This window comes from Python bivittatus, unplaced genomic scaffold (assembly GCF_059951505.1).
Source record: "Python bivittatus isolate LINGU-HERP-01145 unplaced genomic scaffold, Pbiv_v1 ctg000320_np1212, whole genome shotgun sequence".
Taxonomy (NCBI): domain Eukaryota; kingdom Metazoa; phylum Chordata; class Lepidosauria; order Squamata; family Pythonidae; genus Python; species Python bivittatus.
Genome location: NW_028277052.1, coordinates 1,384,101 through 1,405,260, shown reverse-complemented (window position 1 = coordinate 1,405,260; position 21,160 = coordinate 1,384,101). Strand labels below are relative to the sequence as shown.

At 47.9% G+C, this 21,160-nt stretch overlaps 1 protein-coding gene across 10 annotated transcripts in view; it reads right to left on the bottom strand.

The window, feature by feature from the left end:
* Positions 1–8,833: 8,833 nt before the first annotated feature.
* CADM1 (cell adhesion molecule 1) overlaps positions 8,834–21,160 on the bottom strand; it is a 221,722-nt gene continuing 209,395 nt past the window's right edge. For 7 of the 10 annotated variants that reach the window (XM_088138882.1, XM_088138884.1, XM_088138888.1 and 4 more), the window contains 2 exons: positions 13,145–13,276; positions 9,470–12,068 (listed from right to left, as the gene is read on the bottom strand). In XM_088138882.1, the coding sequence (XP_087995008.1) occupies positions 11,950–12,068; positions 13,145–13,276 (251 nt within the window). In that variant the 3' untranslated portion in view covers positions 9,470–11,949. Of the gene's footprint in view, positions 12,069–13,144; positions 13,277–13,881; positions 21,148–21,160 lie in introns of those variants that run through there. The other 3 variants (XM_088138890.1, XM_088138893.1, XM_088138885.1) reach the window with 2 other exon arrangements.

Below are 21,160 nucleotides of genomic sequence, written 5' to 3'. Positions count from 1 at the left end.
TGAGCGAATTTTTGTCCCTCCATTCAGGGTGGGTGGAAGTAGAACTTCCACCACTTCACATGATCTGAGAAACACAACTTTCTAAAGATCAGCCTCCTCTTCTCACAGCGTAACTGGAGAAAGAGGTCTGCGTGGAGGTGACATTCATCACACTTCCCTGAGCCTTTCAAGGGCTGCGTGTCTCTGACTCCTTCATTTTCTATTTGCTACTGGTGGTTATATGCATATTATGAGATTTGCTTGCTTTTTAAAAAATCATTTCATCTGCTGCTTTGATGTCTTTTATGGATTTTCTTGTTTTGTATTTCCTTAACACCATTACTGCAAGTTGGTTTGAGGCTTTGGTGATAAGACCCTATAGAAAAGCTATAAATAGAACCATTCTTCCCTCCCCCCGCCATAAACTCTTGCTTTTGATAACTCACATCATACTGCCATAGAGGAAAAATACAGCGTGGGGGGAGGTGTCAAGAAAATGCTTCTGGATATGTCCATTTTGACCTGGGTTGACTAATGGTTAGAAGAGTAAGACAAATGAGAACTTGCATTTAGCCTATTATATGGTTTGGCTTTAAGGCTGAAGGTGAGGATGGCCTGTACTCTGCAGCTGTAACCTGCAAAGTGGGATTTATTTTAGGCAGAAACATAAGCATTCACTTTCAATCTTTTGGAAAAGTGAGTTTGTAGTTCTAAAAGGTAGATCTGCAAATATTTGCACAATTGTTTGAGTTATTGTTAGGGAAAACGTTATTAGATGTAAAAAGTACGGCTTATTTTTAAGAAGGGCAGACTTTAAAGATCTCCAACTCTTTTCATCAGGCAGAATATTAGGAAAAGAAAGGATTTGCAGGGTCGGGGGGTTGTGGTGGCCCAAAGACTAATATAATGTTGAAGGCATGAAGTCTGATTGATCAGAGGTTTCAGAAGAAAGTGGAAGAAGATGCCGACTTTCCGGTGAGTCTTGGGGTGCTGGGACCCAGGACTCTACCCCAGGAGAGATGAACTGAGGGACCAGGCTCCATTTTTTGAAAATCTAAGATTCAACAGGTGTCTCCATCCTTAAAGGTAACCCACAGGATCTCTGAGGTGGAAAACAGGGCGAGAGGCAGCATGGCACCACCCCAAACCAACTACTCTTCTCTGCTGGCTTTGAGCACACCAGCTGATAAAGGAGAAGGCCCTCATCCATCCTGCAAATGTTTGCTCAACTCTGAAAACAGAGTCCTCCTTAACCCAATGGAGGGGAAGGAGGGGACTAGAGGGGAGGAGCACGGATCCTGCAATGTTATGAAACGTTAGGCCGGGACAGAAGGAAAAGGAAACCTCCTTTCGGCTTCTCCTAGCCCAATTGTGTTTATTTTGTCTGAGTAAATGCTACCAAAATGACAAATGGGAGGTGGAAGACACCGAACTAAGGTACTTTCAAATCAATACAGTAACGTTGGAGGGTAGGAGGGGATGAGGAGAAATGATGTGTTGTGCAGCATCCCAAACCAATATCTAGGAGTTGTGACTGAAGCATCAGAAAACCCATTAGCCTGCTGTCAAGCCCTCTTCTCAATCAATGACGAGTTATCTCAGATCCGTGCTTCGAGGTGGCATTCTCTCCAGATTTCTTTCAATGACATCTCTAACTTGCACGTTAAACATTATAGCCCTCCCCCTTTTGTTCCTCAACATGCCACAAGTCAAAGCAACATTTATCACTAATTGCACAATTACTTTATGCAGCACTAGAGATGGAAGCCTTGACTTTTAGTGGCATTAAGTTTTCAGAAAAGTCAAGGCAGTAATTATGAGAAGCAAAACTATTTATTAATTAAAGTAATTCCTCACTAGATGTAGCTGAAATTCCATGGATTCTATGACTACAAAATAAAATAATTGTGCAATTAGAGGAAAATTATTCATTCTTTTAGAAGTGCTCAACTTACTGCAAACAATGTATTTTAAATCAAAGTTCACAGGCTTCCAGGAAACCAGAGTCCCAATGGAGTCCCCTCCACGTAGTTGGCAGGGTGAAAAATGATCACCAAGCACCAGAAGACAGTTTGGAGGTCAAGCCCTGAAGGTGGTGGAGGGGCAGGTGCCCGACCTTTAAAATGCTTCCCTGCCCCTTCCCAATTTCCAGGAGCAGCACGTGTATTGCTCTTTTGGCCGGCTGTCATGGCTGTGCAATTCTTGGATTCAAAGGCAAGAACAAGTGTGGGCACATAAGTAGCCCTGGCCTGCCACTCTTCAAAGCAGCAGCACCCTTTCCTGAGGCCGTGCAGGTGAGGCGCAGGCTGGGGAAGGATGCATTTGGCTGAAGGAATGGCAGGGAAGGGCTGGGCGCGTGTTCCCAGTAGCTGCAAAGCATCCTGCGGCCCTCGGAGGTGAGGACAGCCCTGCAGGCTCTCAAGCTCATGCTGTCCAATACCTCATTCTGGGTCATCCTGATGACAAGCCCACTCATGTGCACTTCAAATCTCTCAGTGTCAAGATGGTTTGGCCTTTAACAAACTCTTCCCAATGCTACGAATTTGCTGAAGCCCTGTTGCTTAAATAATTACGACACCTGCAAAACATTTTTCTAATTCTCAGCTTTATTTTCTTCACCTCCAGCCATGTCTGCATTTCACCCTCTAATGTGATTAAACAGCAGGGAGCAGCTCCAGCCTTATGAACACGTACAATTTACAAACTGTTGCACTAGCACATGTGCACACGCCTTCATCTACCCCAGCTAGCAAGTTCCTTGCTTTTAAGCACCCATCCGGCCCAAGACCATTTCCCTGTCTTGTGAACAACCCTCAGGATCAGCCCACGACACAGCACTGCTCTTCCAAATGTGGATTCTCGTATAGGATCCCCCAGCTCCAAGGCTCAGGCAGCCAGTGTGCATTGTCACTGCTCTTGCAAGCACATTTAGTTTCTCCTCCAAACAGTGCAAGACAGATGGTGTGTTCAGGATGAAATTGCTAGGTGTAACAGAGTTCACTTGGGGAGGCTGATCAAATATGCTGGCCCAGGCCCAGCGTTCTGCGATTCCGGCTCCAATCGCGGACTGTAATTCATCCTTAGCAAGAACAATTGGCAAAGGGAAAAGAGCACTGGGGCCCAGCAATAGATTGAAAATCTCTATTATGCCCTTCTGTTTTCCCCACAAAAGGTACAAATGGCAGCACTTTTTCTGGCCGATATTGGATTCTTGCAGAGACAGTTAACACACCAAAATTCAACTCTGGCCGTGATTGCTATCGCAAGTGAGCATGGTTTAAGATAGTTAAACGCCCACATCCCTCATTAGGTTACACAAGCAAACACTCAGACAGAAAGCTTCCCTGTGCTTCTGCGAGCTCCAAACAAGGGACATTTCTGCAGCTGAAAAGCAGCAGGACAATTGTGTGGAAGAAAGGCTGTCATGCAATCAAGGCTCCGAGCTTGCGTTGATGGCCCCGGCTCCGAGGAGTTTGAATGGCATTTTGCCCCCAGTGCTTGATCGGGTCTCTGGTGTCCCACTTACGGGGTACATTGAAGTAGGAAGCAGCCCCGAAGGCACCTTGAGGCCTGGAACAGGCTCCAGAGGGCTTCCCTGGCAGCAAGGGCGCCACAAAGGCAGCAAGGGTGCCCTTGCAACAGCTTAGCCTGGAACGGCTGCTGCAGTCCGTGGCTTCCGTGTTGCCCTCGCCCCTGGCCTGGGGAGGACGTCGCTAATGGAGAATGGCAAATCGCGCCATTGGCCAAACTGCTTTGCCTATAGAGCCTTCAGAGGATGTGTATCTTACATTTAAGCCACTGCCGACTTGCCTTCTGGATGTAGAATATTTACGGTATGTCCTGGAGCTCTAGTTGGTCCACGAAAGCCAGAAGAGCATTGCGGGATACATCAGACAGTCCCAAGCTCTAGTCGTGAGGGAAACTCTGTGGTGGGAGGCAGAGGGATGATTTAACCTCGTTGTCTTGGGCAATCGCTCTCTCAGTGCACACGGTTGCAATGTCCCAGAGAAAAGAGATGTGCTCTCTCTCTCCCTCTGCCTCTATTATTTCACCCGTTGCAGCATGGGGGATGCTTTAATGGAACTGTAGACTCTGCTGGAAGTCATCCAAAGATGCATTGCAGGCAGATTAGGTTACAAAAGGCTTTGTTGGTTCTAGTCGGGCAGCCACATACACTTCAGGTATTTCTAAGAGGATGTGCCCAGAGTAGGAATAATGGTTTTGCTCAGCCAAGGAACAATACCCAGCTCTTACAGTTTCTGGAAACAGAAGGTACTCCATGAAATAGCTCTGGAAAGTACCTGAAGAAGAGGAAGTTCTAATCAAGCTCAGTTTCTCAAAAGGGTCTGTTGTTACATGTTTAATGTTTACGCAGAGTTGGACATCCTTGCCCCAGAAATAGCAATACTTCCAACCCTCCACCTTTTCTTACAAGAAAACAGTTCTTTTGTGCTACATAACGGACATACTCGTAAACTGAGGTCTGTCTGTCTGAGTAAACTGTCAGAAAGTAATATATCTGGGATTGGGTTTAGCTGGGGGTGGGGGAAGTGGGGGGTGGATGGAAGCAGAGGAAAAGTGGGGGCAGCAGCAGGGAACGTCAAACTACTTTGAGGCCTTTTTGCAAATAGGTCTGTAAGGCTTCAGCTAGGAATCTTACAGGCTACAATGTAATGAGTGAGAGAACGCTCTGATTACTTAAGACTCACACAGAAAACCCAATGGATTCTGAGAGGCCTACATCTAGGTAGAGAAAGTTGAACTCACGTGCAGCAAGTTTAGGCAAATGAAATTGGGTCCCTGAAGAAGCCTGTCCCCAAGGTCAGCATCCTCAGGCACTGCAGAAGTCCTGGCTGCAGAGCGGGCTGCCGAACGGACCAAGGACAGCTCCAAGTGAGCTTTGCAGGCTAAACCCTCCCGAATGGAAGAAGAGAGGACCCAGTTTTCCCTGCAGCGGGCTAAGGCTTCTCTGTGGGCGCACGCAATCCGAAGCATAGCCTTGGAATGTGCTGGGGCTGTTGCTTGATTTTGCATCCTACAATTTTTGCGAGCAAGGAGGGTAGCCTTTGATTAGGTTAGCCATGTGTCCTTCTATGGAGGAAGCACGTGCAGCTTCATCAAACTTTTGTTGCACATAAGGACTTGACAGAGCATCTAGTTTCCAGTCCCAGTCTGAGCAATCAACAGCAAGGACCCTGGGTTGCAAAATGCCATCTCCTCCTCTGGAGTCGTACACCAAGCCACCAATTCCATAGCCCAGTCTCTGATGCCATAAGGCAGGGCCAGAGCATCCTGCAGCTGGGGAGCTGAGCCTTGCCCCATTTCCAGCCAGATGAGATGGGACACAGCTTCTCATCCAAGCTTTGCCAACATAGTCACTCAAAGAACCATCCAGACATCCCTCCCCTCCCCTCCCCTCCGTGTCCAACAGATTTATGTCTGTAATGATCAACAGAGACCAGAACTATAGAGTCATAAATCTGGAAGGGACCTTGGGGGTCTTCCAGCCCAACCCCCTGCCCAGGGCAGAAATCCTCAGACCGTCCCAGATAAATGACTGTCCAGCCTTTGCTTGAAACCCTCCCAGGGGGCAAGCTCTTCCACTACTTAATAGCTCTCCTGCTGAGAAAGCTCCTCCTTATTTCAAGTTTGGGTTTCTGTAAAGCTGCTGCCTGCTGCTTCTTGTCCCACCACAGGGACTGCAGAGAATGAATCGACACCCTCTTCCCTGGGACAGCCCTTCAAGTGCTGGAAAGCTGCTATCCTGTCTCCCCTCAGCCGTCTCTTCTTTAGGCTAAAGAGACCCAGTTCCTTTAACAGTTCTTCACAGGACTTGCCCCAAGACCTTTGTCAGCTTTGTGACTCTCTTCTGCACTCTCCAATTTTTCAGGCCCCTTCTTGGATTGTGGCAACCAAAAGTGGGCCTCATATTCCAGGTGCAGTCTGAGCCCAGGGCAGCCGTGAGAAGACTCGTCACACCCAGAGCGACTCCGATTTCAGCTTTCCTGAGCAGTGCCGACGTTTCCCCAGCCCGTGACTGCTAGAGGGAGAGAAGATTCTTAGCACGGGAATATTCCCTCAAGAGGGCAAAGCTCCTGGACCAAAGAGCCAGTTCGGCAGCCTGACATTTTATCAGGAAATCGCACAGGATCAAGCACAAGAGAGGGAAGGGAGAAAAAAGCCTTGCACGCCCGCATTAAGAAGAGCATTCACTCAAAAGAGCACTCTTTGCCCATCTGGGTGCCAGCAGAAGACAGCAGCTAGCAAGCAGGTCCTGCGGGCCAGCCTTTCTCTCCCCCACGCATCCAGCCTCCCAGCACAGATCCCTGGTGCTGCTGCCTTCTTCACGATCACCCTTGACCGACTGCCCCCTCCCCAAACACCGTTAAAGCTTTAAAACAAAACAAAACAAAAAGCAGCAAAACACAATCCTCAGCTCAGACTTGAATTTTTGGCGTTCAGATGGGACAGGCAGAGTGGAAGGGAGGCGGGCATGCAAATGTCTCTGTGTTGCTAAAGGCTGCCTTTTAGTCTCTCCCAACATCAGCTCTGGAAGATTGAAATATCAATTACAGATCAATTTTCTCCTTAAGTAAACACTAATGCAGGATAAACAGCATTAGGAGATGCAATCGTAGCATTGCTGACTTCAGGACAGACTGCCTGCTGCTCACAGCAAGTTTAAGCCTGGAGATTAATTAACCTGAGGAGATATCACTTAAGGAAGATTTAAGGCGATCAGGTTTGGGAAAATGAAGCAACCAGGCACTGTGCATATTAAGAAGGCAAGTGAGGTCTAGAAAGGAACAGCAAGCTTTGATTTCTTCTCCTGTGGTTGAGGTTCTTGTTTTCCCCAGCTTTAAAGATTAGCTTCAGAAACAGGCGCATTCTCCTTTCATAGCTAAGCCCTGGTAAAACCACAGGCTCTTAAAATAATTCTGGTCCATAATCAGGAGAACTAGGAAACCGTTTAAAAAGCGCCACATCACGCCAGCCTGTTCGGAAGGACACCTCACAAGGCTGATTTTGTTCCCTACTGAGAACTGTCTCCCCGTGTCAGTACAGCAAGTTGGGGCAAACAACTAAGTTTCACTTACTGATACGAACAAGCACATGGAAAGAGAAACTAGCAGTTAGGATTAACGTCTTGTGCTTTTAAATCATCTTAGACAACATTGCTCTACTTTGGCAAATCAGCCATGTTTTTGCTGTTTCATTGCCATTTTTGCAAACGTCTGCGTTATATCCCTTGGAGCTGCAGGAAAGCAGGCATTCAGGCTTTCTGGAATCGACTGCATGTGGTCAACTGCTTGGACTCCAGCCACAGAGGAAGGCTGCCTCAGTTCGCCCAAATGAATGTTGACTTTTGTTACAGTCAAGTTAACAATGCCACGTTCGGGACTGGAGTCCACAGGAGTTGTAGCACAACTTTTAAGTTAAGGTATTCTCCTCAGAATGCACTCAGACATTCTGGGGGCAAGAAAATGGGACTAAAACATAAACCAGATGACCCACTTCAAGGAGGCGGAGAATGCTGGGATGAATGGCAATCCCATTACTGTTGCAGTGGAAAGCTTAACCAAAATGCAAGTCAATTCTGTAGGAATTGCCTGGGAAAAGAGGCGGAGCAGTTTATTCTAGATCTTGATCCAATTCAAGCCAGAAGCATTTCTTCAAGAACTTCTCCCCCTCTGGTACAAATGAGCAAAGGAACAAGAATGCACATCTTGGAGTAGACCCAGGGGCCCCAGTCACTCGGGGAACTAGCTTGAGGAGGAAAGAGAATCAGCAGCTATCCAGCTTTAGATCAGGTAGTCCAACTGCTTCTGGCCCAATAAATACAGCTGGTTGCCTCTTCTTGCGACCTTTTCTGTCATGGCTGAATCCATGAGAAGAAAGAGACCACGACAGTATACCTCTGCTCAAACCAGATGATAGGTAAGGAGAGAGGACCACATCCTGAGAGGTAAGTCCAGATCCCCCTCCTCTTCAGCTTATCTGACACTCAAAGGAACTGCAAAACTTAGTCAAACGGAACTTCCCTTTGACAAAGAGAAAGATGTTGAGAAAAGCACTCTGGGGTTGTTGCATTCCAGCAGAAAACAGAAGTGCAAGATTTCTCCAGGGAAATGAACCTCTTCTATTGAGTACGGTTTCCCTTTTATGGTTTCCAAAGGACAGTGAATGATGGGGCAATCAGAGGACCCACATCACCTTCCTGCCATCACCAATGTCTGGGGGAACGTCATCTGCCAACTCCATTGCCTGCCCTTGAGGAATCGGACTTCCTTTTATCTACTTTTGAAATAAGACAAGAAACCACTGAGACTTCGGGGGAAAATCTCCCCTACGGTTACATTGGAGAACATTTCTTCACAAACCATTTAATGGCAAGCTTAAAACTACTACACCCTTGAGTGAGGGACAGTAAACAAGCCCAGAATTCAGAGGTGTTTCACTACCTGTTGGCGTCATCAGGCTGTCTTGAATGCCACTGCAGTGGCCTTGAAGGGGCAGCCCCAGGAGACGAGGTCCTTTGGGCAATTGCGGGTCAGAATCCTGGACAGATCAATGAAGCGAAGAGGCTGAGCCTTAGGCATTCGTCGAGGCCTTCTGCGCTGCGGCATCACAGGAGACCCTCAGCGTTACCTTACGGATAATGGAGGGCCTCGAAGAAGGAACCAGTGGCAGCCCAGCCACCGGTGGCCGTTCAGAAGCAACGGGCGTTTGGGGGGGATCCCGGAAGCCACCGGGTAGCACCCTCCCAGCCTCAGGAAGCGGGCCATGGAGGGCAGAGCCAGGGCGCTCAAGGGGACGGAAGCCAAAAAGAAGAAGAGAAAAAAGCACAAATTGGGACAATAACTAGTTTTGTAACATTAATTTGTTTTTATTAAGAAGACAGATACTTTATAGTACTTCTTTTTCTTTGTAAAAATGGTATACGTGAACCAATACAAAATGTGAATGGGAAGAGATGGACATCCATGGACACCTTAAACAGAATCGGCCTAAGGGGGCAAAATTAAAACAGGTCAAAGGGCGAGTAAAGAACAAGCTTATTTGGCATGAACTATGCATCCTTCATTTCCCTCGTCAACTTTCCCTTCTGTTTTGTCTAGAAAAAAGAAAAAGGAAAAAAAAAACCACGCCCAAATTACCAAAGCCCAAGAAACAAGTTTGTTCTTTCTCAACTCTTAACTCTTAGAATCTAAGCCTGCACAAATCAATACCTAACAATACATTTCAAACAGTGCACAGTATACTTGCAGAAACAACCCCTCCCTCAAAAGAGCATCCTTTCGACTTGATGTACCACTAAATCCCATCCTTTCCTGGTGGGGTTGCTCCTTGTGGTCTCTTCCAAGGTGTGGGATCCAAAAAGTTTGCAATCTACCTGAGACGGAAACACCAATCAAAACACATGAACCTGAGACATCTCAACAGTATTAAGTCAAAGTTACATCGGGAACACGGCACTACTGTACACTTTCCAAAACAAAGATGAGCCTCTCAGCGAAAGGGATGCCAGTTCGGGGGTCCACGGTGGTCAAAAGCCCCCCCCCTTGCGGCCTTTCCGACGCCGTCCGCGGCCTGCAGGTGTGCTTGGACTGATATCTCCAGTGGTTCCGAAGGCTGAGAAACAAGAGTGGCGGGTTACAAAACGTGGCGGGAGCAGCCAAAGGTCGGGTCTGTTTTCATGGTTTTTAAGGATGGCGAGGGGGGAAATCTTTTAAAAAGGACGGGGTTCGCATGCCAGATTCATCAGCAAAAGGTAACATCTAAATGTTTCTGCCAATAATTTAAAAATAAATATTTCCAAAAGCCTTTTTTTTAAAAAAAAGATGTTGACATTAAGAGATGATATTCTCTCCCCCCCCACCCCCACGATAAATCTTTGCAAGTATATAACAGGACAGCCATACAAATCTATCATTCAAGATCCTTAAGGACTTCTTAAGTGCTTCCCTGTAAGCCAGCCATGCTTCCAATGTGGATTCTTCCTGGAGAGTCACCATCGCGCCCAGTCTCCATAAACAACTTTTCCCTTTACAAGGACGGTGGGAAGGAAAGCGCTCCCTCCCTCCCTCTTTCCTCCCACGCTTTCCAAGAGGGAGGTGCCCCCATTTCCTCATTTTCTTGGGGAAGGAAAGACAGCTGCTCCCGTTCTCCCAAAGCTTCAGGTTTCCAACATCCACAAGGAAAACTAAGTTTTAGTCACCTCTTCACTACTACCGCCACCACGCGAGGATCAGTGATTTATTGGCAGATGGGTGTCAAGCCTGAGGAAGGGAACCAAGACTCCATTTGGAAGTTATAGTCAGGGAAAAGGAAAAAGGAAATAACCTCTCTCTCTCTTTCTCGCGCACACACTCAGCCTGAAAAATTTGGATTAAGTAAATGAAAAGCTTCCGCGCCGCGTCACCAGCCTCTGCTCTGACCTCGAGGGGACAGAGGCGCAGGGGCCGTCCAGCCCGAAAGCAAGGCCGGCTTCTCTTCCACCCACCCCGCCTTTTGTCCGACGGTCAAATCCGAAGGAATGGCAGGCTTCACACCACCTTTGCTTGGATGACTCGGGGGGACAAATATTGGTCGCGTGCAGGGTTTGCAGGCCGAGATCACACCGCGACCTCTTATGGCCAGTACAAAAGGGAAGAAGGGATAAGCCGAGGCCAAAAGAATAAGCGTAACAATAACAGGGAGGAAAATCAAAGGAAAAAAAAGAGGACAAGTTGGCCGATTCACAGAGTTTTCTGCTTCCAGCGAATTACAGCGACGCGAGGCCAATTGGGGAGCCACTGATGGGACCTTTGGGAACCGAAATAATTAGAGCCAAACTTAATCTTTCCTCCCTCTCCTACAACTCTGATTTGCCTGCTTTCCCCGGAGGATCTGCCCCCATTCACCACGACTGTTTCAGGGAAGATCTTGGACAAGGGTGTACGGGCTAATGGCGCCCGTCCAGGCGCGTCCTGGGCAGGAGCGCTGGAAAGCACGGAAGAAAAGCAGGCTTGGCTCCCCCAGGCACCCTCTGCTTGCAGGTACTCCACTCAGCACACTTCTGGGTCTCGGTGAGAAGCAGAACAAACATTTCAGCCTACGTGCTCGTCTTTGCTGCCCTGGAAACTGGGGCAGCGGTTGCCCCTTCTCCTACGAAGCCTATTGGTCCAAGCTCTCACAACAAGGGATTAGAATGGATTATGAATACACTCAGTTTCAAACGATGAAATCTAAGGTGTGCTGGTTCTCCTTTGATGACACAGTTTCAAACAACAACAACAAAATATAACCCGGAAGAAGAAGAAGAAGAAGAAGAAAAAGGAGAAGAAAAAGGAGAAGAAAAAGGAGAAGAAGATAAAACTAACAAAACGAAACCACACAAAATTAAAAGGAGAGATTAAAAAAAAAACCCACAACAATCAACCAACCAACCCAAATCTCTTCTCAAGGGATCCCAGCAGACAATTCCAAGAAAGGCTAGGAAGGGGAAAAAAAGTAAGAACAGTATGAAACCATAGGCTCTCTACCCCTCCCTCCTCCCCTCCCTCAAATGAAATAAAAAATAAAACAAGGCACAGAATTTTCTGTAAATGATGGAACTAAACTAAATCCAAGTTGAACTTGGCCAGAGAATTAACAACCCAATGATACAGAAGTGTCACACAGCAGAGTGTACTTTACAAAGAACACTTTTACGTTGGGACTCCTCAACTCCCACACATTTTGCCAGCCATAAATTTAGAAAGAAAGAAAGAAAGAAAGAAAGAAAGAAAGAAAGAAAGAAAGAAAGAAAGAAAGAAAGAAAGAAAGAAAGAAAGAAAGAAAGAAAGAAAGAAAGAAAAGACACACAAAGAGACAAATTAAAAAAGCCGTAAGCTGGTAGCAACTTCCAACATCATTGTCTTTATCTTCTGGGAAGGGCAGGGACCTCCCTCAGCCCCGCCGCTGGACACCTCCCGGCACAAGGTGGCTCTAAATGAAGTATTCCTTCTTCTCTTCAGAATTGTTCTGTCCCCCCTCGGCGTTGATGATCGCAGTATCGGCGTCTGCTGCATCGTCAGCTCCTTTGGCTTCATGAGTGAAGTATGTGCCTGCACCAAAGAGAGAGCCTCAGGGACTCTGCCACACCAGGCGCAACCGAGTCAGACTGGAGGCGGACTCCCAAGTTCTGGCAGAACCGCACTGAGAGAAGCCCTGGCAGCTGGTGCCCCAGGGCCATTAGGCACAGCTCTTGGTCCCGGGCTACCAAGCAGCCCTCCCCCCCAGCCCCACCCCCACCCCAAGGGGTATTCTACGGAAAAGTTGGTCTTGGTGGTCTTTGTGCATCATCTCTGGAAAGCTGCCCTTCCACAGATTGGGCTGATCGTCCAGCTGCACCTGGCAGTGGCTCCCCACAGCCAACCACAGCTCCCTGTTCTCTCTCCATGAGAGATGCTGGAGACCTTCTGCATGGGGTTCCCCATCACTGTGGGTCAAAAGGAGGCAGTCCACAGTAAGAATCCAAGGAAAACAGATGAATGCAGCCCAACTGCACCCATGAGAAGCCACGTTGCATCTTTCAAAAAGCCCAATTTATTATACAACAGAGTTTGCCTTCTAAAGATCCTGAAAAATGTTCTTTTCCTATACGGACTTGGCTCCAAGATGAGAATGTGTATTGCCTGCATGGTGGATATACTATGTGGAACGTCCTCCATTTCTTTGGGGGGAGGGAAAGCATTCTGAAAAAGCCTTTAGCCCCTATGAAGTCCCTGCACACATTTTAAGGAATATCTAATAAGCAGGGCAACGAATTAGACGGAGGCCTTTATGTCAACTGGTTTTGTAACCTCCACAAAGCTTGAATAGCTAAATGCCTCCAGAAGAATCGGGCTGGCCCTACCGTTGGACAGAGGGTATAGTTGCTTCGGGCACCGGCAGCACTTCAGCTTTCTACAAGTCCTGTGAGGGAGGATCTACTACTGCGCTTCGCTTCTGGCAGCACGGACTTCAGTCCAGCCCTGGAAGGACCCTGTTTGATAGGGCAGCAGTGGGCGGGGGGGGGGGGGGAGAAGCTGAAAATATGACTGAAAGAGCCCATAAAACAAGCAGAGAGAGGACAGGGCAGGGCAAGATCCCCTTCCGCCCTGGCCCCACCTTTGTTGACAAGCATTCAGTTTCCACTGACCTTTGTGTCTTGCAAAGTACCGCCCCAGGATGATCAGGAGACACAGCATCGCAAAGACCACCACGGCCACGACTCCTCCGATCACCGCATGGTCCACGGCCGTGATGGCGCTCTCTTCTCCTGCTCGAGAATCTGCCACAATTAGAAAACGGTCAGGATGGTCCCGTGCAACCCGAACCACCCTTCCCCTGAGGGGTCTTTTTTATTTTAGACCGAGGGAGCCCCAAATGGGCCCCCGGGGAAGTCACGCAAGAGACTGCCCATCCCGCCTCTGGTGGAACAGGCTGATGGGCGTTATTAAAATGCAGCGGGGGTGGGGGATTGGGAGACACTAGCAGGGGGGGTAGCAATGGGAAGCAAGGACACGTCGCTTGGGGATTTTTTGGGAGGTGGGGAAACCTTCCAATACAGGAAATCCATAACTTTTAGCTGCAGCCCCATGAGAAAAATGTTCCTCCACCCCCTCGAACAAAGGCCAAATTTCTCTGACGCCACAACAGGGAGAGCCTTTCCCCAGCTGTTGGCGCTAAAGGGAGGCCATTGCAGTGGGACAACCCTGAGCCTCTCTCTGCCCCCCCCCCACTGTAGGAGATTTCAAAAGCCGCCATAAAACCTTCTGAAATTAAGATAGCAAGCAATCATTGCATATTGCTTTTATTTTATTTATTTAACATCTTGCCTTGCAATTAATTTGCTTTTACGAGCTGCTTGCTCTCCCCGCCCCCCCCCCCCCCCCGCTTTCTGCCGGAAGAGGAATGACTTGCTTGGCTGGGGAGAAACTCTGAAATGAACCCAGAATGAGCTATGGCGGTGTAAAATTAATGTATAGCAATGTAAACAATTTTAATTTAAGGACGCGGCTACAACAGCCCTCCCTGCAACTCTAATGGCAACCAAGATTTATAATGGAGCAAAAGACAATTATTCTCTCGTTGATTAATACATTAACATTTTGGAATGGAAGCTAAACCACTGTCGCCTTTCCCCACCTTTTTTTTTATTGAGTTTAACCGTGACACCTCCATTAAAATGATTTACTGGCCGTCCCTTACAATTTAAGCACAGCAGCAACAGAAATGGTAAAATTCTTTTAACTTTACATGATTTGTGAAGTCATATGTGAAGGATTTACCATTTAAATCTTTCACTACAAGAAGCACATGGCCAATAAATCTGTCCCACCGACCCCCTGCAGCTGCCCGGGTGCCAAAGAGAAATGCGTTTCACCAGGAAGAGCGAGTTGTGCAAATTTCAGTCCATTTTTAAGAAAGATTGATCTCTCCAAAGACCATACCCCCTCTCTGATGCCTCCACTTCTAATAATATTTGAAGTTTATCGATCAAGTGTACAGCTCCATGACAGCTCCAGGTAATGGTGCTTTTTGGAGGAGAGGAGAAGCTGGATACAAAGCTTTCAGCAGTGGGAAAGGATTTATGGTTCCTATTGATAGCGCCAATTCTGCTCCATGGTTAAATACTCAAAGAGGTAAGTAAATAACTCGTGACCGAAAACTGCTGTAAAATGAAGTTTAATTAAAAAAATAGTTTCAATTAAGAGTCCTTCAGAGGCCTCTTTGCTGCTGTCAACACAAACTTTTCCTTAGGAATATGAAGAGCGAAATCTAGATTCCCACCAGGGACCAGAGGGTCCTTGAGGGAGCAAATGCTGCCACCGCCACAAACCAACCAAGGACCAGGCACCGCCCTCCTCGCAAGGGAAGAGGACCAGGCGGGGCAAGGAGCATGTTCTTGAGCAGGGCACCTAGAGAGGCTCAGCTCCGCAAGTCTGATTTTCACGTGCCTTAATGAGCCCTTGGCATGACTGGGGCGCCTTTTGTGACATCTGTGAAATTTACACAGTCCCGCTGCCCTGTGAAAAGGATGGCCACCCCAGGGTGGCTCCACCCCAGGGTGGGTGGGTGTCTGCGCGCCTAGGCTGTCCTCCCATAACTCCAAGGCAGGGATGGGGCATGGCAGGTTCGCTCCACTCCAGCCTTAGTTCACTTCTAATTAAAATACTGGGCAAGGTCTAAAGTTGGGTTGGGCCATCCTCCCTCCTTTTGGGAGACGTTCCCCAAGTTCTACCTGTGCACTCGGGCTCAGGTGGAAGGTAGCAGGACCTGCTGGGACTGAGCGAGTGGGGCCCTCTCGGCTGCTGGGGGGGGGGCTCTGCGCTATGCTTGGGGCTGCCACCTCTGCAGAGTGCCCAGAGCAAAGCAGCACCTGACATGAGGTCGGTGCTTAACTGTCTTCAGGGGAGAGAGCGCAAAGCGCCTGAATGATGATCATTCAAAAAAAGGCAGCGTTTTTCTTGCCAAGGTGGGCCCTTGTAGATGGACACAGAAATGGCAGAAAAAATGCAATGCAAAGCCCCCACTGACACGCAGCTGGCACAACCAAAGGGGCGCTTGCTGGCAAGTAACCAGCGGATGCCAGTGAAGCATCCGGCTCCCAACGTGCCAGCGGAGAGACTGGGCCACCGCCCCATCCAGCCATCGCACCGACTGCAGCGGCTCTGCTCCCAACCGGCTCTTCTCGGCCAACCCGGGTGGCGCCACCGATCCCCTGCTTTCACCCGGGTGAATTGTCCTTCATCGCTGCTGTAAAGCAAAATCACTGCAAAGTGCACCCCGCTGTTAGTTTGCCCTGGCTGGGTATGCCAAGCACCCGAGCGTGAGGGTACCTAAGCTGTACATTAAGAATTAACCGCGGGGCCCTACGTCTGCCGAGCCACAAGGGAGGAGGCACCAGCCTGCTCGTGGGCGCTGGCAGGCAGAGGCCAACTTTGGAGACGACTGAGAGGACCGACTGAAATGCTGCCTTCTAGCGAAGGCTCGTTTTAGAATGCTACTGGGGGAAGAGACCCCCAACAAGCCGTCCCTCCATTCCGCCTGGATGGGATGTCTCCCTCCGTCCCAGGGAGCAGAGAGAGATGTTCTTCAAGCAGAACGGCCTCCTTCTCTTGCTTTTGAGGTGCCCTCACCGAAAGGCATGGGGAGAACACGTCCTGGAGAGGCTCAACTTGGAGGCATCAGCGTGCCACTTCGTCGCCCCACCTTCCCTGCCTCCGACTGAATCCAGTCCCTGTAGGGACGACCTCAGCCAATGGCAATTTGACTGACTCTCTTTGCTTAGGGGGAAAAAGCTCTCCGCTGAATAGACCACGCATGATGGCTTGCTTTTAGCTAGGTCACTTCATCTGCAGGTGTCCGAGTATGTTTACTTGGCTGTATCCCTCTCTTTTGACTGATTTTAGATTGAATGTGGGGCGCACAAAGTTTCTCACTCTGACTGGAAAAATTATTGGCACAAAATGGTGTCTTCTAAAACATGGGAAGAAATGCAACAGTCCCAGGTTCAGAAGTAGCCACTGCTCCATCACATTTCTCTCCAGTTCACTTTCAGAAATGTTATTCCTTGCTGCTGCTCTTCTCCTGCCATTTTTTTCCTTTTAGAAAGGGGAGTTCTCAGACCTGTGATAACATCATCGGGGCAATTTATATTAGCGGGGAACTTAAGGCTCTCCTTGCGAAGATAAGCTGCTCCAGATCCCATTTCTTAACCCTCATTTGGGAACGAGAGTCTGGAGCTGAAGACAGGCTTCATGGCCTGTAACTGGGTTTCTCAGTGGAGACCCTGGCCAGCCTGCAGCCCCCAAGGCACGTCCCAGGCCGGGCGTCACCCATCTGGGGGGACATCACCTCTAGGAATTCTCAGGCAGGCACGGCCAGGTGGGTGGGGAATTCTGGGGGCTGAAGTCCAGTTCTTAAATGGGAAATGCAAAGAGGATACTCCGATGAGTTATGGACCGTTTAAAAATCAACCACTGGTGATCCGGTTGGATCAAACACTAAAGCTGGAACAAGCCTTCTCTTTTGGCTGTGTGTGTGTGTGGGTGTGTGTACAGACATGCACGCACGCACACACACACACAAAGTTAAATTAAGCCATTTCGCTTTATGTATCACTTTTTGTTGGGAGTACTTTGAGTGTCAAAGGAAGAAGATAAAATTCCATCTGAGAGATTTATCTGCTCATCGAACTGGCAATTTAATGGTTGGGATCTACACCCCGGCTGTCCAGCAGCCTGTTGACATGTCTAACAAAGCACAAAATGGAAGTCCTTCTGTTTTACAGAGGACAGTCGCTGATGGATGCCATCAAAGCGCCTCCACTGAGCAATTGGGGAAAATCCCAGTTACGTGTGTGGAAAACTATCATTTGACCTCAAAAATAAGTGGCAGCTGAGAAGGGCTGCCCAGTTAACCTCCTCTTTAGAGGAAGACGGGAAAGGGAAGCAGTGCTGAGCAGGGAGAGTCTCAGTGGCCAATTCTGAGAAAATGCCACATTCCCTGCTAATCCTAATGTGTTATTCTTTCTTCCTTAAGGTTTGCTTTTCTCAGCACCAATTCAATTACAGATGCTACAAATCCTTCTGACATTTAATTCCTTCTTGTCAGACAGAGCAGTAAACGTAGATCCACGCACAGCTTTTTCATTAAGATGTTAATATACACCTTAGCCTGCTAGCGTTTCTGTCCAGGCGCCTTCCAAAAAGAGGAACAGGGTGCTCGGGCTGTACTTGTGCCCGGCCCTCTTTGCCCAGGGGCAAAATGGCCACCAGGCAGAGGTGGCCTGGGGGGGGTGCCTGCCTTACGGGGCAGCCGTCAATGCCATTCACCAAGCCCCAAATCACGTAACCAAGCAACTGCTGTGGGATTTGGGAAGAAAACAAATCCATCGTCAACATCGGAGCCTTGACTTTGGGGGGCACACCAGAATGGCACCAGAGAACCCCATTGCAAGCTTACTCCAAGGCCTCTGACTCGGGAGCAGGACCATCGGTGGACATCACTCTGTGGCCCAGAGCAGCCTTGTGCAAAACTAGGAGATGGTCCTCAAAATTGGTCAACATCAATACAACCACCGCTTTGGGACTATGAGAACAATGGAAATCTGGGAGAATCATTTAGAATCTTGGCTTTGCTTAGTACACTAATTTTATCTTCTGTATTATTGGAATGTCTAGTATAGAGAAAAAGCATATTTAGAAGTTTATCTTCTGCCAAGACAATTGTGATTTTGCCTAATTAAAATGTTAATTGACAACATTTTAGGGATAGACTTTCCATTACAAAATGAAAGTTTTTTTTTAAAGGGATTATTTGTTGTTTTCACGCACACACACATGAACCCCACTTCATTTAAAAAATTATGACATAATTGTAATGACCTAACCACAAATGTGTTCAATCGTAACTACACCCAAACTTTGGAAGTTTATCAATAATAGGAACCCATTTTTATCTCATTTATACCCAGAATTTAAGCTGAGATATTGGAAACATGTTAGCTATTCTGAGATTTCAGTTTAACCATTCCATTGTCCTCACATTCTACTCTCAATATTTAGCCCGTAAAATTCTAGAAATAAGGATGTGCGGGAGACAAATGCTTAGAATTGTTTTAAAGGAGGCCCATTCTGTGATGCAGTCATCTCAAAAGATATCAACTTTAAGGAATCAACACTGTTTGCACAGCTTAAAGACCTGTTGCAAAGTATCACCTTCTTGCTTGGGAATGGTGCTGGAAGAACTATTATGCAAACCACTTGAGGAAAAAGGCAACTGCAGCTGAATTAACGCTGTTTCCCCCCATTGTGACAGATTATCTCCACCCTCCACTTGCCTACACCTTCTTTAACATTCCCCAAAGCTCAAGACGCATGTTCTCCTCAGACTTAAGCTAGAATTAGCCACATTCCCAGCCCAAAGGAAACTGAGGAGGGCAGGATATTCTTGCTCTATGGCCACAAATCCTAACCAGAGTCAGAGGAGGTTCTCCTACAGTATGTTGATGAAGATTCTCAGTCATCCAGGTGGAATTATCTGGAGATTGAGTCATGGCAACTGGACTTTTCTTTTGGTCTGATACGCTTTGCTGCTTGTCCAAGCAGCTTCTTCAGTCTAGGTTGGTTAGGGGGGACCCCATAAATGTCTTCCAGGGTGGCTGTGTTTCTCACTAACATGATAGGCTCGTTGAAGGGTTAGGGTCTTCCTTGGCAGCTCGGGGCCTGGAAATCAAGGGTCCCTCTAATCAAACTGGCATCTTTGGCCCTCACTGTGGGCTGGGATAGCACGAACAAGGTTGTCCCTGAACCCGGGTGCAAAGAGCACGGAGGGCTTCTGACGTTTTGCCCCTCTTGCTCGCCATAAGCACTGGCAGCACACAGCTCGGTACATTGCTGTTCATATGTTGAATACCCAGGGCACAACAGAAGCAAAGCACTTAAGGAGCCCAGGATGTTTTATTGCTGTGATTTACCTCCTATGCTCCGTGGGGTCTCATTTTCCTTCCTGCTTTTTTCGCTAAGTTATGTAGACCCAGGTATTAAGAGATTCTCTTTAGGGAAAGGGAGGGGCATGCCCCAGACCAACAGGCCTGAAGTTTCTCCCAACCACATTTGTGCTATAAAAGCAAAGGCCTGATGGATGGTTTCTGTGCGGGCTCAGCATGGCTGTTAATTGTGGCAAATTTAGATTTAAGGCTCCCTCCTACAGAAGTTTTAACAGCTCTAGTTGTAAAAGAATTTTCAAAACTATGATTCTATAGCATGTACCCCCCTCCCCTGGGCCTCTCTGTTCAGGCTGCAGTGCAATAGATCATCATCAGAGCAATGGCATGGTCAGGAGTGATGCTCAAACGATGGTGCAGTGACCAACTTCCCATCACCTTCGCTTCTGAACTACGCTGCGGTCACCACCCAAAGGCAGACAAGACCTATCTTAAAGGAGCACTCTCTGTTTTGCCCCCGAGCAAAATCTGCCTTGCACACTGGAAGCTGGTGGCAAATCAGACTTTCCAGTTGATACCTGAAGGGCATTTAGGCACAGGCTGAACTTGCCACCTCAGACTCCAGAAAGAATGGAGGATCCACGAAACATCCCAACTGCAGCCCCTCATGTTCTTCCTTCCAGGAGGAGCAAGACACAAACTGCTTCACCTTCATAGCGCCAACCTCACCCCAACGAAGTACTAAAACAAGGGTGCAGCCTTGCTGCAGGCAAAGCAACATTCACATTCTTCACTTCCTCACTCCAACACACGCAGGTCACCGATTCTGCCTGGTGGCCCTGGGGAACCCCTGCACCAGTCCCTTTGAAAATGACGGGAGACATACAATGTCACCTCCCCTCGCAACAGATGAAAGCTGGTATCGGATCAAGACTTGCACTAACTCTAAAGTTGTTCTCTGCCTTTGTTCAGCAGCATGGCAGAAAGAGACCTAATTGAGTCTCTCCATCCCCGTGGAATTCAGGGATGGGCCTCCAGGGGCTCATCTAGACAGCTGGGCGAAGAGACCCACACCCAGGACAGCTGCACGAATCTGACCTCCCTGAGTAAGTACGGCTTCCCGAAGTGGCTCAGAGCTTGACGGACTGCCCTCATTTGTTGTGAAATAATTCAAGGAATATTTATTCCCCAACAACAATCCGAAAAGGTTGAGGCTGATCCTCGTAACTGCCTGGTATTATTCATTAGCCCAGTTTAACATCAAGTGCGCCGCACCCACTCTAATTTAGTGATGGGCTATTTAAAGCTAGCGTTAACCTGTTTGTCTTGTAATATAATTGAATTTGGTCTCTAATTTAAGCGAGTGAAATTCAAGGAGTTCATCCTTCCTCAATCAATATGTTCCCCTTCAGTGACCCATTTCAAGATAGCTTCATAAAAAATAATGTATTTTGTTTTAATAAATTTAATCACTATGACAGGTGCTCAATTTTTATTGGCTGCTTCTCCAGACATCTCTTTTCCAAAGCCATGCTTGCAATCAATAGTAATTGATTAATCAGCATCCCCTATGAACAAAGGTGCTAATCAGTTTTTGATTAGTTAATCAAACTACACCGGTCCCCTTTGATTGTGGCATGCTCTACAACCTGCAGAAAGGGAAGGAAGCTCTCGGGGCTGCATAAACAGCAGCTTAGTCTCTACAGAAACTGGAAAAGAAGG